The 15,000-nt window shown below is 43.3% G+C and overlaps 1 protein-coding gene and 1 non-coding gene across 3 annotated transcripts in view; one reads left to right on the top strand and one right to left on the bottom strand.

The window, feature by feature from the left end:
• Positions 1-1,614: 1,614 nt before the first annotated feature.
• Positions 1,615-15,000, bottom strand: part of LOC143283337 (protocadherin-9-like) — a 39,513-nt gene continuing 26,127 nt past the window's right edge. For both annotated transcript variants that reach the window (XM_076589540.1, XM_076589541.1), the window contains exons 10-16: positions 14,491-14,726; positions 13,594-13,780; positions 7,574-8,092; positions 6,615-6,732; positions 5,569-5,624; positions 3,597-3,706; positions 1,615-3,323 (exon numbers count right to left, since the gene is read on the bottom strand). In XM_076589540.1, the coding sequence (XP_076445655.1) occupies positions 3,312-3,323; positions 3,597-3,706; positions 5,569-5,624; positions 6,615-6,732; positions 7,574-8,092; positions 13,594-13,780; positions 14,491-14,726 (1,238 nt within the window). In that variant the 3' untranslated portion in view covers positions 1,615-3,311. The remainder of the gene's footprint in view (positions 3,324-3,596; positions 3,707-5,568; positions 5,625-6,614; positions 6,733-7,573; positions 8,093-13,593; positions 13,781-14,490; positions 14,727-15,000) is intronic.
• On the top strand, positions 4,118-4,217 carry Trnar-ccu (transfer RNA arginine (anticodon CCU)). Its single transcript has 2 exons — positions 4,118-4,154; positions 4,182-4,217. It is a non-coding gene; the product is annotated as a tRNA-Arg (tRNA).

Here is a 15,000-nt window from a genome sequence, read left to right as displayed (position 1 = left end):
CCCCTCTCTTTTATCTGGGACAAAAAAAAAGAACTTCTGCTTGCAATAAATACAGAAATGATGGCCACGGAATGGCTTTACTTTCTTGTCACAGGAGATTTTTCCGTGTGAAATTCGGGCTGCTCTCCCCAGGGGAGAGCACGTCGCCATAGTTCAGCGCCACCGATGTATGTTCCTGTCTGCAGGTGTATTTTGTTTTTTTACAGAGTTTTCTTCAGGAACAATCCTTTTATTATTACCATGGTTTCCTTAATTTGCGCTAGGAACATGCTGCATACGGGAACTTGCTTTATCGTCTCATCCGAATGACTAGCACCCAGACCCCCACTCAAATTTCAGTTGAGGGGCGAGTAAAAATTCCGGTCAGTATGTTTTGGAATTCGACCTCGTGCACTCTCGCATCATAGCCAGGCACAGTACCACAAGACCTCCGCTCCAAATATCGTCTGCAAAAAAAAAAATTAAAAAAAAAGAGAGAGAAGATTATTGTATAAACTGTGTTGGTTTGAAGAATTGTTGATAGTGGTGTTGAAGTGTTGTGGTATGATACATGCGTGTGTATGTGTGTGTGTGTGTGTGTGTGTGTGTGTGTGTGTGTGTGCGTGAGTGTGTGTGTGTGTGTATGTGTGTGTGTGTGTGTGTGTGTGTGTGTGTGATATGATATATGCATTATTTAGGTATTGTAATGTGTGGTATGTACAATGAGTGTTGTTTTGTTTGTTTTGAGTGTTTTTGCTTGTGTAAAGTGTTTGAGTGTTTGGTTGGTTGTTGATGCAGTGATACGTATGTCGTTTTACTGTTTCGATGCGTCATCAGATTTACACTGATTAATTATGATTTTGCACGGAAAGTCACTATATAAATGAAATGATGATGAAGATGCTTATGATGATCATGATGATGATGAAGAAAGAAAAAATATACACAACAAAAAATCGATAGAGTCGGATTAACATTCTTGCCCCCCAAACCCCACCCAAACTCCGTCAAGATCGTCTTATAATTCTTCCCTGGAAGTCAGTAAGTCATGTGTGGTCCCAGTCTAGATAAGACTGGAGTCTTGACAAGAGCTGGCCACGCGACGAAAAAAAAAAAAAAAAAAAAAAAAATCACCACCTCTGAAGAGGCTCGGACCCGCGTTCTCCCAGTCAGTCGCAGGTCCGCGTCGCTATCCACTTAGCCACGGCGGGCTGATCACGATTCTGTTCCAAGTTTTAGTTGACGCCGTCAGGAAGCAGCCTGCTTCCTCTTGCGGCTTCCTCAGAGCTGGTTCAGTGGATGGACCTGAAGGATCAGGCTTCCTTTATCCGTGAGTTCTTTGGGGGTTTTTTTTGTTTGTTTTTTTCAGATACCACTCCTTTCATATCAGCTGACAGTCCCTTGCCAATTCCCGCACACACACGCACGCGCGTGAATACACACACGCATACGCACGCACGCACGCACACACGTACGCACACACACGCACGCACGCACGCACGCACGCACGCGCACGCACACACACACACACACACACACACACACACACACTGGTGTTTTGGTATTTTTAATCCATTTCGTGACCTTGATTCAAAATCAAAATGAAAAAAAAAATCATTTGAAGCTTGGGGAATTTCTTGTGAGCTCTTCTTCCTCATAAAGCAACCAATAAGGTAACGAAAAACATGCAAAATCAGTGTAAATAAATGAAATTCTCTCTCTCTCTCTCTCTCTCTCTCTCTCTCACACACACACACACACACACACACACACACACACACACACACACACACACACACACACACACACACACACACACACACACACACACACACACACACACACACAGAATCGACAACACAATACAGAGGAGTAAAACATCGCAGAAAAAAAATCTTCTTCAACCTTGGTGACATACTGAATGGCAAGTATAAATATTTTACTTAGATTGTGTGTGTGTGTGTGTGTGTGTGTGTGTGTGTGTGTGTGTGTGTGTGTGTGTGTGTGTGTGTGTGTGTGTGTGTCTGTGCGTGCAAACTGTAACCACTACGATTCCTAAACACAGACAACCGAACACCAGGTTATTTCACAGACTCGCATTCTTTACAAAAGTGAGTCAGATATACACTTGTTAACCAACAGCGATATACAGACTTCACTGAGAGCGAAGGATCACTTCATACACGCAGGTATGTTTTCACAACAACGACAAAAAATTGTTTAAACATTGATAGATTGCTTATGGTGTACCGCTGGACTCTCATCAAACCCATGAATGGCTGTCTCAGGCATACGTGCATCAGGAAAGGCTTGAAAAACTGTGTTTGAAAAATCTGCGTTTCAGTGAAAAAGTCACTGGGTGATATATAAAATGATAGCTGTGGAGTTTCATTGAGAGAAAGCACTTCCGCTGGTTAATAATAATAATCATTATTATATTTATATAGGACTAAATCTTGTGCAGAGACAAATCAAAGCACTTTCGCACCAGCCATTCAAACGCATGCAAGATTCTAAAACTGGAGAAAAAAAAAAACTGAAGACAAGGAAGAGGCAGGGAAGGGAGGCTATTTTGGGAAGAGGTGGGTTTTAAGGCAAGACTTGAAAGAGCTGAGTGTGGAGACCTGTCGAAGAAGAGGAAGTTCATTCCAATTGCAAGGTCCAGAGACAGAGAAAGAACGGCGGCCAGCAGTCGAGTGTATGAATCTGGGTATGTGTAAACAGAGTGGATCCGAAGCCGATCGTAGAGAGCGAGATGGAGTGTAGAGGTGAAGGCAGCCACAGAGATAGGAAGGGACAGATTTGTGAATACATTTATAACACAGAGTGCTGATCTTGTACTTTATTCTGTGTGAGACAGGGAGCCAGTGGAGATGTTGCAAAAGATGAGTGGTGTGCTCAGATCTTTTCTTCCTGAGGACGAGTCGGGCAGCAGTTTTGTATGCGCTGAAGGGACTGAATGAGTGGTGTTCATTACAATGGTTGTATACATCTGCACTGTGTAGAGAATTTCAGCATCATTTAACCATGCTCCCAATATGAAGACTATTGCGCAAGTTCCAAAATGGTCCTTCACTTTTTATGAACCTTGTATAACAGTCAGTCGCAAGATAACTAGCAGTGACAGCAGCAAAACAACGATGGCGACACCGATACACACGTGATGTTGGAGTAGTTGTTTGCTCCTGTTGTTGCCAGCTGTTTTGCTTTAAACTGGAGTTGACCACACGGGCTATGGTCGTCACAGTCGAAACTGACAGCATATATCATGTTGTTGTTGTTGTTGTTTATCCTTTCCATCTTGTCCTCTGCTCAAGTCGTCATCTGGGTCGTCAAATGAATTGCTGAAACAGAAAAATAACAAAACATAAATTGCCACAATACAATACAATACTGGACAGGAACGGCAATACAATACAATACAAGACTGGAATAAGAACGACAACGACAACGATGTTAACAAACAAAAACAAACAAAAAAGAAAAAAAAAGGAAAGAATAACAAACTGGCGGCATATAATATATTCTTAACGCCTAAGTAGCTGTCTCACACACTCAGCTGTTCTTCTGCTGTGGCACACTCTCTCATAGAGTCATACTCATAGGGTAGAGCTTACCAATGACCCGCATGACGAAGTGTCGGTCAGATCCGTGACCACAGTGTCATCACGTGACTGAATGCTTGGACCTGACTGGCTGGAATTCAGGCTCGTGCGCTTTGACCATCCTGAATAGAGAAAATTGGAAAAAAAAGGCAGTCAAAACTCAATTATTCTCATTCATTGTCTGCATACACAGGTACAGAAATTTGCTGCTCGACATGTGCAAAATGAAATAAGATAAGATGAAGTAAAAGAACACAAGCTGAGTAAGTTAAGAAAGTGTGTGAAGTGAAATGCACACACACAGACACACACAGACACACAGACTCACACACACACACACACACACACACACACACACACACACACACACACACACACACACACACACATGCACATGCACACGCGTGCGCACGCACATTCGTACACCGGCACACACACTCACACACACACACACACACACACACACACACACACACACACACACACACACACTGTTCACGATTATGAAACAGCGTGTCCGATATGTAACAGAAGCCTCCGTGGCCTAATGGATAAGGCATCGGCCTCCTAACAGCCGGATCGGCTCAACTGTGTGAGAGCCGGGGATTGCGGGTTCGAGTCCCGTCGGAGGTGGATTTTCTTTTCTTTTTTTTCTTTTTTTTTTCTTTTTCTTCTTCTTTTCTTCCTAAATTTCTTATATCATCCTTCCATTCATCTGACAAACACTTGGGATTATGCTTTCGGGAGTTCGTTTGTGTGTGCGCGTTTTTTTGTGTTTTGTTTTGTTGTTGTTGTTGTTGTTGTTTGTTGTTGTTTTCTGTTTGTTTTTGTTATTGTTTTTGTTGTTGTTGTTGTTGTTGTTTTTTGCTTTGAAAGTTGAATTTTGTATGGCGAATATGGACCACCCCAAAATGCTCCAAGGATTCATTTTAAATGAAACTAAAGCGATGTTTATCGTTATTCCAAATACAGCTTGTAAAAGGCCAGAAATGGATTTGAATAAAGCATTATATTAAAACATTTTGCCTGAAACATCATATTAATTTTCTAGTCCCTGACACAAAAATATGCTCGTCGGTGAAGGGCTGTTGCCTACTTGAGATGCGACTGGGGTGACAGGTCGGGATGTCAGTCACCATTCTTTATCTGGACACTCCTTCCTTCCTTCCTTCCTTCACTCATTCATTCATTCCTCCCTCCCTCCCTTCCTTCCTTCATTCATTCCCCCTCTTCCTTCCTTCCACCCTTCCTTCCTTCCTTCACTGAGATACCACACACAGAAGCTTAGAAGTCAGGACGTCAGCCACCATTCTTTATCTGGAGTCCTTTTCCTTTCGGATTGCGTTACCTTTGTTCAGCAAAATCAATGACAATCATTTAAAAACACACGCACAAGAAGTATCTCTTCCACTTCAAATTCACTCCACAAATCCATGACATCACTGACACAAATAAGTGACATCACTGACACAAATCAATGACATCACTGACACAAATCAATGACATCACTGACACAAATCATTGACACGACTGACACAAATCATTGACATTTATTGTCACAAATCAATGACATCACTTACACAAATCAATGACATCATTGACAGAAATAAATGACATGGCTGACACAAATCAATGACATCACTGACACAAATTGATGACACGATCGATGACGTCACTGGCACAATTGGTGACATCACTGACACAATCGATGACATGACTGACACAAATCAATGACATGATCGACACAAATCAGTTACATCACTGACACAAATCAATGACATCACTGACAAAAATCGATGACATCACTGACGCAACTCGATGACATCACTGACACAAATCAATGACGTGACTGACACAAATCGATGACATTCACTGACACAAATCGATGACATCACAAAACAATGAGATACTGGGGGGTGGGAGTTGATGAGGGTCCGGGGGGTGGAGGGGGTTGGGCGTGGGGGTTCGGGTCGGGAGGACTCACTGTTCAATGTCTTGTCGGTCCTGGCTGTTTCCCTGGGTAGTGGTTTCACAGGGGATCTGAAAACACACGGACAAAGAAGACAAAACACAGTATACTTCATTGAGGGTTGGTTCTGTTCCTTTATCTCGAGAGCACACGCACGCATGCATGCACCGCACGGAACGGAACGGAACGGCACTGCACGGCACGGCACGGCACAGCACGCACGTACTCTCTCTCTCTCTCTCTCTCTCTCTCTCTCTCTCTCTCACACACACACACACACACACACACACACACACACACACAGAATGCATTTGGGGCTATTTGTCTGTTTTCATATACGAGGGCGTTGGCTATGCTGACAACTACTACTGTTGCTGCTGCTGCTAGTACTACTGCTATTACTACTACCACTACTACTACTAGCAATGCAGAAAGTGTGCAACTCTTCTGGAACTATTTCCAAGCACTGACTGTTGGAAGACCTTGGCGTTAAAGGGCTGGAACCTATGTGTTTGTTCATGAAGGAACAAAACAAGGCCAGCTATCGAAAGGCTAGAACCGTGAAAAGGAAACGCACGAGTGTCTTATGTATAGATATGCCAATCTTTACCACCACCAGTACTAGTACTACTACTACAACTGCTGTTGCTCCTGTTGCTACTGCTACTACTACTACTACTACTGCCTGATCAGCGCGTTGGGTTTATGTGAAGGTCAGGCATCTCTTCTTCTTCTTCTCATTATTATCATTATTGTTATCATTATCATTCTTCTTCTTCTGATTACCATCATTATCATCATTATTATTATTATAATGATGATGATGATTATTATTATCATTATTATTATTATCATTATTATTATTATTACCATCATCATCATCATAACCATTATTATTATTATTATTAATCTGTTTATTTATTTATTTCTTGTTGTTGTTGTTATCATACAGCAGATGTGGAGTCCGCACGCTCTGATACATCAGTGAAACCGAAACTAAAACAGAAACCGAAACCGAAACTAAAACAGAAACCGAAACTAAAACAGAAACAGAAACTCACGGCTGAGTGGCCTTGAGGACGAAAAGCAGCACTGTGGTCAGCAGAAGACCCCCACCCAGCACCCCACACGCCGCCGTCAGGATGGCATTGGTGGACTCCAGGTCGGACCCCTCCTCCCCTGTCAGTGCACAGGGAATGGAAACGAATCGAATGATTGTGAGTCGGGTCAAACTGAATGATAATGATAATGATGATGATGATGATGACAATGATAATAGTTACGACAACGACGATGATGAAGATAATAATAATAATAATAATAATAATAATAATAATAATAATAATAATAATAATAATGATGAGAAGAAGAAGAAACAGAAGAAGTTTAGAAAAAAACTTTTTAAAATACTACTGCTACGACAATGACTACTACTACTACTACTACTACTACTACTTCTACTAAAACTAATGATAATAATAATGAATAAATAAAACAATACTGAAAACATTGATGATGATGATGATTGTAATGATGATAATGATTTGTTTAATTAAAAATTGTAATAATGATGATGATAATGATAAAGTACTAAAAACAATGATGATGATTGTAATGATGATAATGATTTTTAAATCTAAAAACGATAATAATAATAATAATAATAATAATGATAATGATAATAATTATGCTTGTTCTTTTAAAGGCCAGATCATATCAGATCAAGCCAAACTGGATCAAGAAAAATAATTCTTGGAGATGAAATCAAATGGAATCAGATCGGATGAAATGAAATGGAATTATGAATCTCTCTCTCTCTCTCTCTCTCTCTCTCTCTCTCTCTCTCTCTCTTTCACCCTCCTTTCTCTCTCTTTTTTCTGTTTCTGATTTTAAAAATATTTTTTAACACTGATGTGAACCACCTGTTGGATTTCAACCCGCACTTTCAAAACCAGTATGAAAAGACGATTTGGATATTTCTGCGCTGAACTGAAATCATTTCGAACATTCTGAAACTGACCTGAATCACCGGAAGTCGAAGAACATCCGTCTATCTGCACCACCACAGCCGCCGTTGACGTCATTTCCGGAATCCCTCCATCAGTGACGCGAATATTAAGCACGTGACTTGTCGACGCACTGGCCGCTGTTGTGACGTTCGTTTTGGTGGTGACGTCACCGGTGATGCTGTCAAGAGAGAAAAACTCCGAACCAATGTCACTGAAAGCGAAGTTGAAGTTGACAGTGGGATCCGCATCGCTGGCTGACAAAGAGGTGATGACGGAACCGATGGGAGTGTCACATGATAACTGCACGTGGTACACGGTATTTGTGAACACCGGAGGGTTGTCGTTGACATCTGACAAAATGACCTTCAGTTCGGCCTCTGCTGACCTTGACCCTGGGTCAACAGCGCGGAAGGTCAGCAGGAAGTGGGCCGCGCCCCCTGTGCTGACATCACTATCGAGGACACTGGCCGTTTTCAAACACCCAGATGTTGGCTCGAGGAAAAATTTGTCGGATGCGTTTTGCCCCTGACCTGTAAATGGAAAACAAAGGCTGGTTATATATATATATATATATATATATATATATATATATATATATATATATATCTGCCCCCGCCCCTCCACACACACACACACAAACACAGCAATGATTTTTTTCGATTTCGTCACTGTAATTACTGATATTCTGTCCAAAAAATAACCGCAAAACTATTCTTCGCACTGGATGTTGCAGGTATCACATTGCACAGCAGTTTGCTTATTGTTTTGGTATGTTAGTTTCGTGCCAGTTAGTCATAAATGACTCGATCAATGAGTCGATTTCAAAGGAAAAAGAACGTCCAGGGTTGGTTACCGCTGGACTCAGTTTCATGAACCATGTGTCTCCATGTTCCTCCCTCAAAGTTCGATTTTTTTTTTTTTTTCTTTTTTTTTCGTTTTGTTTGTTTGTTTGCATGATATAAACAAAACAAAACAAAAGAAAACAAAAAATTAATTTACGGACTGACAGAGCAAATGGGACACTGAATATAAATACGACACAGTTGATTTTGTTTTCATTCTTGGTGCGCTGACAGAGGACAATATCCTCCTGAGTTAATGAAATAAAAAATAAAGATAAAAAATGGAGGGAAAAAAGCACGTGAAACACGTTGACAAACTACTGTGAACGAACATCACTCCGCCCTCTTAAGATGATACGTATCAGAATTGTTACCCAGCTCCCTAGAATTTACCTACGGCATATTTATTTCATCTATTTTATATCATTACAATCCTGTTCAAACTCTGGCAAGCACACTGTGTCGGCAAAACAAAACTTTCTGTCCCTTCACTGTGCTTAAGCGCTCATTTGCAAGGAATCAGCCAGGGATACCCTTCTGTGCCTCAGCTTTAAACCGTATGCCGCACACAGGACAACTTTGTCAGTGGCCCTGGCCAGACGTTCGATGGAATGGAAAAGGAGATCCTAGTCCCACATTGTGTTCAAACCACAGACCTCTCTCTTCCCAGGTTGGTATTTAACCACTGGACCTCTGTCGGACGAAGGTGACGAGATAAGTTTCAGTTTCAAGGAGGAGATGTCAAAGTGTGCGGAATGATCCATAAACGCTGTATCACATCTGCTTGGAAAAACAAAAAGAGCAGATGTCTGACTTTCGCATAAACTCAGGCGCTAGTCAGAGAAGATAGGTTGAGATGAAGCTATTTTCTTGTGTCTGTAAATTTGTATCTGATGGGGCAGGAATCGAAGCAGCTATTGCTCTGTTTGGTGGGGAAAAAAAGCCTGTTTCAAAATGAACTGCCTTTGTTCCTGAGAAAATAAAGATGAACGCTTCGTCAAAAAGAGAGCCAACACAATGTCACTTCCATCTTACAACATATTTAGAATTTTGCCCTAAGGTAAACTTGAATGGGAGTGTTTCACAACATTACACAATCAATACTGGTGGATAACAGGAAGAAAACACCAGACAAACCTCCACTGGCGGTCAGAGAGCAACAAGACAAACGTCAACGGGCAGTCAGTGATCTTCGCAACTTGAGAGTGGTGTACAGTCCGTAAAACGAAAACATGTCAACGACAGACACAATGCAGATTTACCTACAGTCTGCTGAGAGAATCACCAATTTTCTTATCTCTCATCAGATCACCTACCTCCGCACTTTATCACAGGCGGGCTTTGAAGTGAAACCTGTGTGTCTTTTGGACACTTTCCTGCGCCCCAATCTGGTCAGTCTGTGTGTCCATGTTTTCCGGTGTGATGGTCCGCTGGGGATCTACCGCGGACTTTTGGAAAACTTCCTGACCTCTGAAGTCTTCAGACGAACGCACCAGTTGATCTTCAAGAGCTTCACGGAACAGTTTCGGAAAAGATATAACAACTTCCGCTTGGCCCGCCGGTTTGTGAGCCATTTTCACGCCATCTTCAACGTGACGGCCATCGTTGGAGCTGTGATCGTCAGCCATCCTCTGCACGTGATCACCGTCCGCGAAATGCTGCAGTTCGCCAGTCCAGAGATCGGTTACTCTCGCTTGCTCACCGCGCTTCGGGAGATCTACGTCCACGAAGGAGTGAGGGGGTTATTCCGCGGTCTGGCACCTCGGCTGATCAACCATCTGTTTCGCTACGCCGTGACCGTTGTGAGCAGGTCCACGTTGTGGATGGTGAGGCACGTACCGGTGTTGTCCCACCTTTGGATGACCCTCCCACTCATTTCCTCCCCCCTGTACATGGTCACCAAAGCCATGTCTGCCCACGGATCCCGACTGCTGCTCTTCAGTCTGCAGAAGGGCAGATCCTGGCTGCGCGGTCTGGCCGACCTGGTGGGGAGGGAAGTGTTGGTCCGAGGGTTCGTTCCTCCTTTTGTGTGGTGTATAATGGACATCTTTGACGATAATTCCTGGACAGCTTCCTTCTTCTCCGCGTTCTGATTGCCTCTCCATGTTGGATGGTGGAGTGTGCAAGGAAAGGTGACGGCGCCGTTGCTTCTTGACACGTGTTGATTGATATGGATGCTTACTTACATAGCGCCTTTCTTCAGTCAGGGACTAAGCTGTGAGTGCTTTATGGATACTTATTTGCATAGCTCCTGTATTAAGTCAGGGAATAAGCTATGAGTGCTTTTGGATACTTATTTGCATAGCGCCTGTCTTCAGTCAGGGACTAAGCTCTAAGCACTTTGCAAACACGGTCCTTTGCACAATAGGCTGCCTACCTTGGAATAGCCGACTGAGAGGTGCTTAGAAATAGTAGCAGTGTAGAGACTGGCAGATAGTCTGCCTAGGCCTTACGGCGTTTTCTACGTCCCCTTCAATGTCTCTTCTTTGTGGAATATACGTACGTTGTTTCGTTGACTCCATTATTTGCTGTATTTCATTCGTCAAAGTCAGTAAACCTTTTTTTTAATTTTTAATTTGGCGTTCATATCAAGGAGATTTTTAAACACGTTAGGCCCCCATCATTTGTTTCCTGTGTCATTCAGTCAACTCTCTCTCACACACACATGCACACATGTGTTCATGCAATTAGTGATATACTTCTGTCGTTGTTGTTTCTTTACATATTTCTTTTGCAAACATAGGAACCTTGGTGCTTGGTTCTGGACAACAAAATCCCCTGAAAACGTGTATGTCAACAAACAAACATGCAATTAAAACTGACGAAAAAATAATGAAAAGATGAACAGAAGCAATCAAACCGCAGCTGTTGCCTCTTAATAATTCTTCGCGATACATTCTTCTTTCTTTTTTAGCGAAATCCTCGGGTTTCCACGAGCGATTAGAAATTTGTACAAACGAATTGACGTGCTTCCATGTTCCGAACCCCACCCCCCACCCTCCCGCTTCCATCCCGCCCCCACTCGCCCCCAGGCCCTCCCCCTCCCCTCTCCCCCACCACGTTTTCTGTGACGAAAGGCATGTGAAGAATCATTTTCATGCTGAACCTAAAATGAGTCTTTACCATTCATAATGAAAGAGTTGACATTGTACAATAAGCGGCAAAGTTGATTTTTTTTTCTTCAATGTTTTGTGTTTGAATGTGGTGTCCATGTATATCGTGTCGCATTAATCTGCTGAAAATACTCATTGCAGGATGCTTCTGTATGTTTAGATATTCGCTTTGGGGTTTTACTCATCTTTACGTAACAATCCGTTGGATTTTTTTTCAAATTCAAACTTGTAAATTAAGAGTTTTTAAAACCATTTATTAAACTCCCTTCTTTTTTTCATCATACGTTGATTTTACGAGACTTGTCATAATTTCTTTTATAATGTTATTAAATCGTGTTCTCGCCAGTATTGCGTTGAAATTGTCTTGGTGACTGGAAATGGTTTTTTAGTGCCGGCTTACAAACGTTTCAGCGTATTGTTCGATCCATTCTATTTCTGTCTGTCTGTCTTTTTTCTGTCTTTTTTCTTATCTTTGATGTGCATGTAAAATTATGTGCGCGCGTGCACGTAAGTGTGCTCTCTGTCTCTGTCTCGCTCTCTCTCATGCGCGCACGCACGTGTGTGTGTGTGTGTGTGTGTGTGTGTGTGTGTGTGTGTGTGTGTGTGTGTGTGTGTGTGTGTCTGTCTGTGTGTCTGTGTGTATGTCTGTGTGTCTTTGTTTCTGTATGTGTTTCTCTCTCCCTGTTCTCTCAGTCTCTCTTTGTCTCTCTGTTTCTCTCTTCCAATTATGGACGTACGAATAAATTAAATTGTATGTGCGCGCTCATGTGTGTACGTGTGTGTACGTGTGTGTGTGTGTGTGTGTGTGTGTCTGTCTGTCTGTCTGTCTGCCTGTCTAGTTGGCTGTCTATCTGTATGTCTGTGTGTATGTATGTCTGTCTGTCTGTGTGTGTGTGCTTCTGAAGGAAATAGTCCTTGATTTGAGCGCACCAAATGGTCATAATCGGTTGTTGTTGTTGTTTTTCAATCTTCTGATAAAAAAAAAATCAAAACATTGACGCAGTGGTCAACATCAGACGCGTGTCCTGCTTTAATTGCGTGAATGGGGGACTCTACCAATAATTCTTGTCCTGGGTAGTGTGCGGCTGGGTCAGGCTGTACGCAATAACAGATAAAGAGCACATCAACTAGATTGGCAATAGCCACATTTCTTCGCCTGTGTTCTCTCCATTCAGTTTCGTTCCTTAATAAGACGGAAAAATCGTAAATTTATTTAAATAATATCATGATATATAGCCTACATTTCTTCTCCTGTCAAGAGACGTAAAGAAGGCCAGTCAAAGAAACGTAGAGTATACAGTACAAACAACCAATTTACAATTTTGTCCGTCTTATAAACGGAAATGTACAGGGAAAGGTATTTGGTTATTGCCACTAGATTCACTCAAACGTTTCGACAGTGGCATTTTATCTACCATTCTTCTTCCTGAAGAATGTGCAGAGCTTTTGTAATCCAGCGATACGGGTAATTGCACTACGCTACCTAGCCGTAGAAGGATTACTGCAGTCAAGCGTTTTGCATTCACTTTGACGTGCACTGTAATGTAGGGGGTGTGTGCTCCAATGGACTCGAATGACTGGAAGACTGGGACCACACAGTCGAATAGCTTATAATCAACTTCACGGATATGATACGTCCTTGAGAGAGTTGGTTGCTTCTAACTTCCTCGGGTCTGGTCGGCGCTTGTATCAGTCATTAAAGAGTGCGCTGTGTGAGTGGTGTGTGTGTGTGTGTGTGTGTGTGTGTGTGTCTGTGTGGCTGTGTGTCTGTGTGTGTGTGCGTGTGTGTTGCAGTGTGTCTGTGTGTGTGTGCGTGTGTGTTGCAGTGTATGTTGTTGTGTATTTCGAGCGCCGAACAACGCAAAACAAACTCACGTGTGTGTGTGTGTGTGTCTGTGTGTGTGTGTGTGTGTGTGTGTGTGTGTGTGTCAAACAGACAGACTGAGGCGCTGGACTACGGCGAAGCACTCTCCCTGGAATTTCACACAGATCAAATTTGTTGTGACCAAAAAAGTAGCACAGCACAGCACAGCACAGCACAGCACAGCACAGCACAGCGCAATACGAAAACTCTACCTGTCACAGCTGACGTCATGAGGTAGGTGACGTCATCAGACTGCCCTACGTCATCATCGCGGGCGGAGAGACAGAGGAGCAGGGAGGAGACAGCTGTGTCTTCGCTGACCGACACGTCTGGCATCCGACCACTGGAGTCCGGTACAGGGTCAGTCCACACTGGGGGGTGGTCGTTGTTAAACTGCACCTGGGGAAAACATTTCTTTTCAACATCTGTGTGTGTGTGTGTGTGTGTGTGTGTGTGTGTGTGTGTGTGTGTGTGTGTGTGTGTGTGTGTGTGTGTGTGTGTGTGTGTGTCTGTCTGTCTGTCTGTCTGTCTGTCTGGCTGACTCGCTTATTTCTATTACGGTTTTCGACAACGCATTACGAATTTGCAATAGTTCATATATTGAGTAAAAGGAAAAGGAGACAAAATAGACGAAATAAGAAAAAAATAAGGACAATTGAAAAAGAAAAAAAGAGGGGTTGGAGGGGGGGTCGGAGCTGGGGAACAACAATAAAACAGAAAACTGCAAAATGACATGAAACTACACACACACACACACACACACACACACACACACACACACACACACACTACAGCACCCCTAACCCCCATCCACCCTTACCCCCTAACCCCATCCCCACAACATACACACTACAACACCCATCCACACACACCCTATCCCCACCCAACCCCTATCCCCCCTCCCCCAGCCACCCCTCCCCCCCCCACACACACACACACACACGCACACACACACACACACATACACACCCACCACCACCACACCACTACATACGCCCTACCCACACACACACACACCCACACACACACACGAACACACACGAGCGCGCGCGCGCACACACACACACACACACACACACACACACGCACTCACACACTATACCCATCACCTGCAAGCTGACAAAAGCCACGGCAGTCATCCTGGCCTTCACATCCACGGCGCCATCACTGGCCTGGACAGCCACGGTGAAGATGGACTGCGCATGCGTTGTCATCCCGCTGACGTTGACGTACAGGTCGGCACCTTGCAGCCATACCCCTGCCTGTGACGTCAGCAGTGTCAGATTGACGTCACCGTTGCTGCCTGCGTCTGCGTCACTCACGGTAAACGTCAGCAATGGAGTGTCTGAAATAATATATTACTGATATTTATTGATGGCTGTGGTGTGTGCTTGAACTGAAGAAGACTTGGTCCTCTTTTCATCTGTATGTATGTATGTATGTATGTATGTATGTATGTATGTAAACTGCACTTGCTCTTAGGGCTGCAGCTTTGGGGGCTAGTTGGCCTTTGGGAACCATCCCAACGCCGACTGTCTTAAATCCCTCTTGGCCGAGAGAGTGGGGATGTAACTTGGGCAAGACATTCTCCACTATAATCAAATTCTAGCCCAAGTAGT

The sequence above is a fragment of the Babylonia areolata genome, chromosome 6 (genome assembly GCF_041734735.1).
Source record: "Babylonia areolata isolate BAREFJ2019XMU chromosome 6, ASM4173473v1, whole genome shotgun sequence".
Lineage (NCBI taxonomy): Eukaryota > Metazoa > Mollusca > Gastropoda > Neogastropoda > Buccinidae > Babylonia > Babylonia areolata.
Note: the sequence above shows the minus strand (reverse complement) of the source record. Positions and strands in the feature narration are given on the sequence as shown.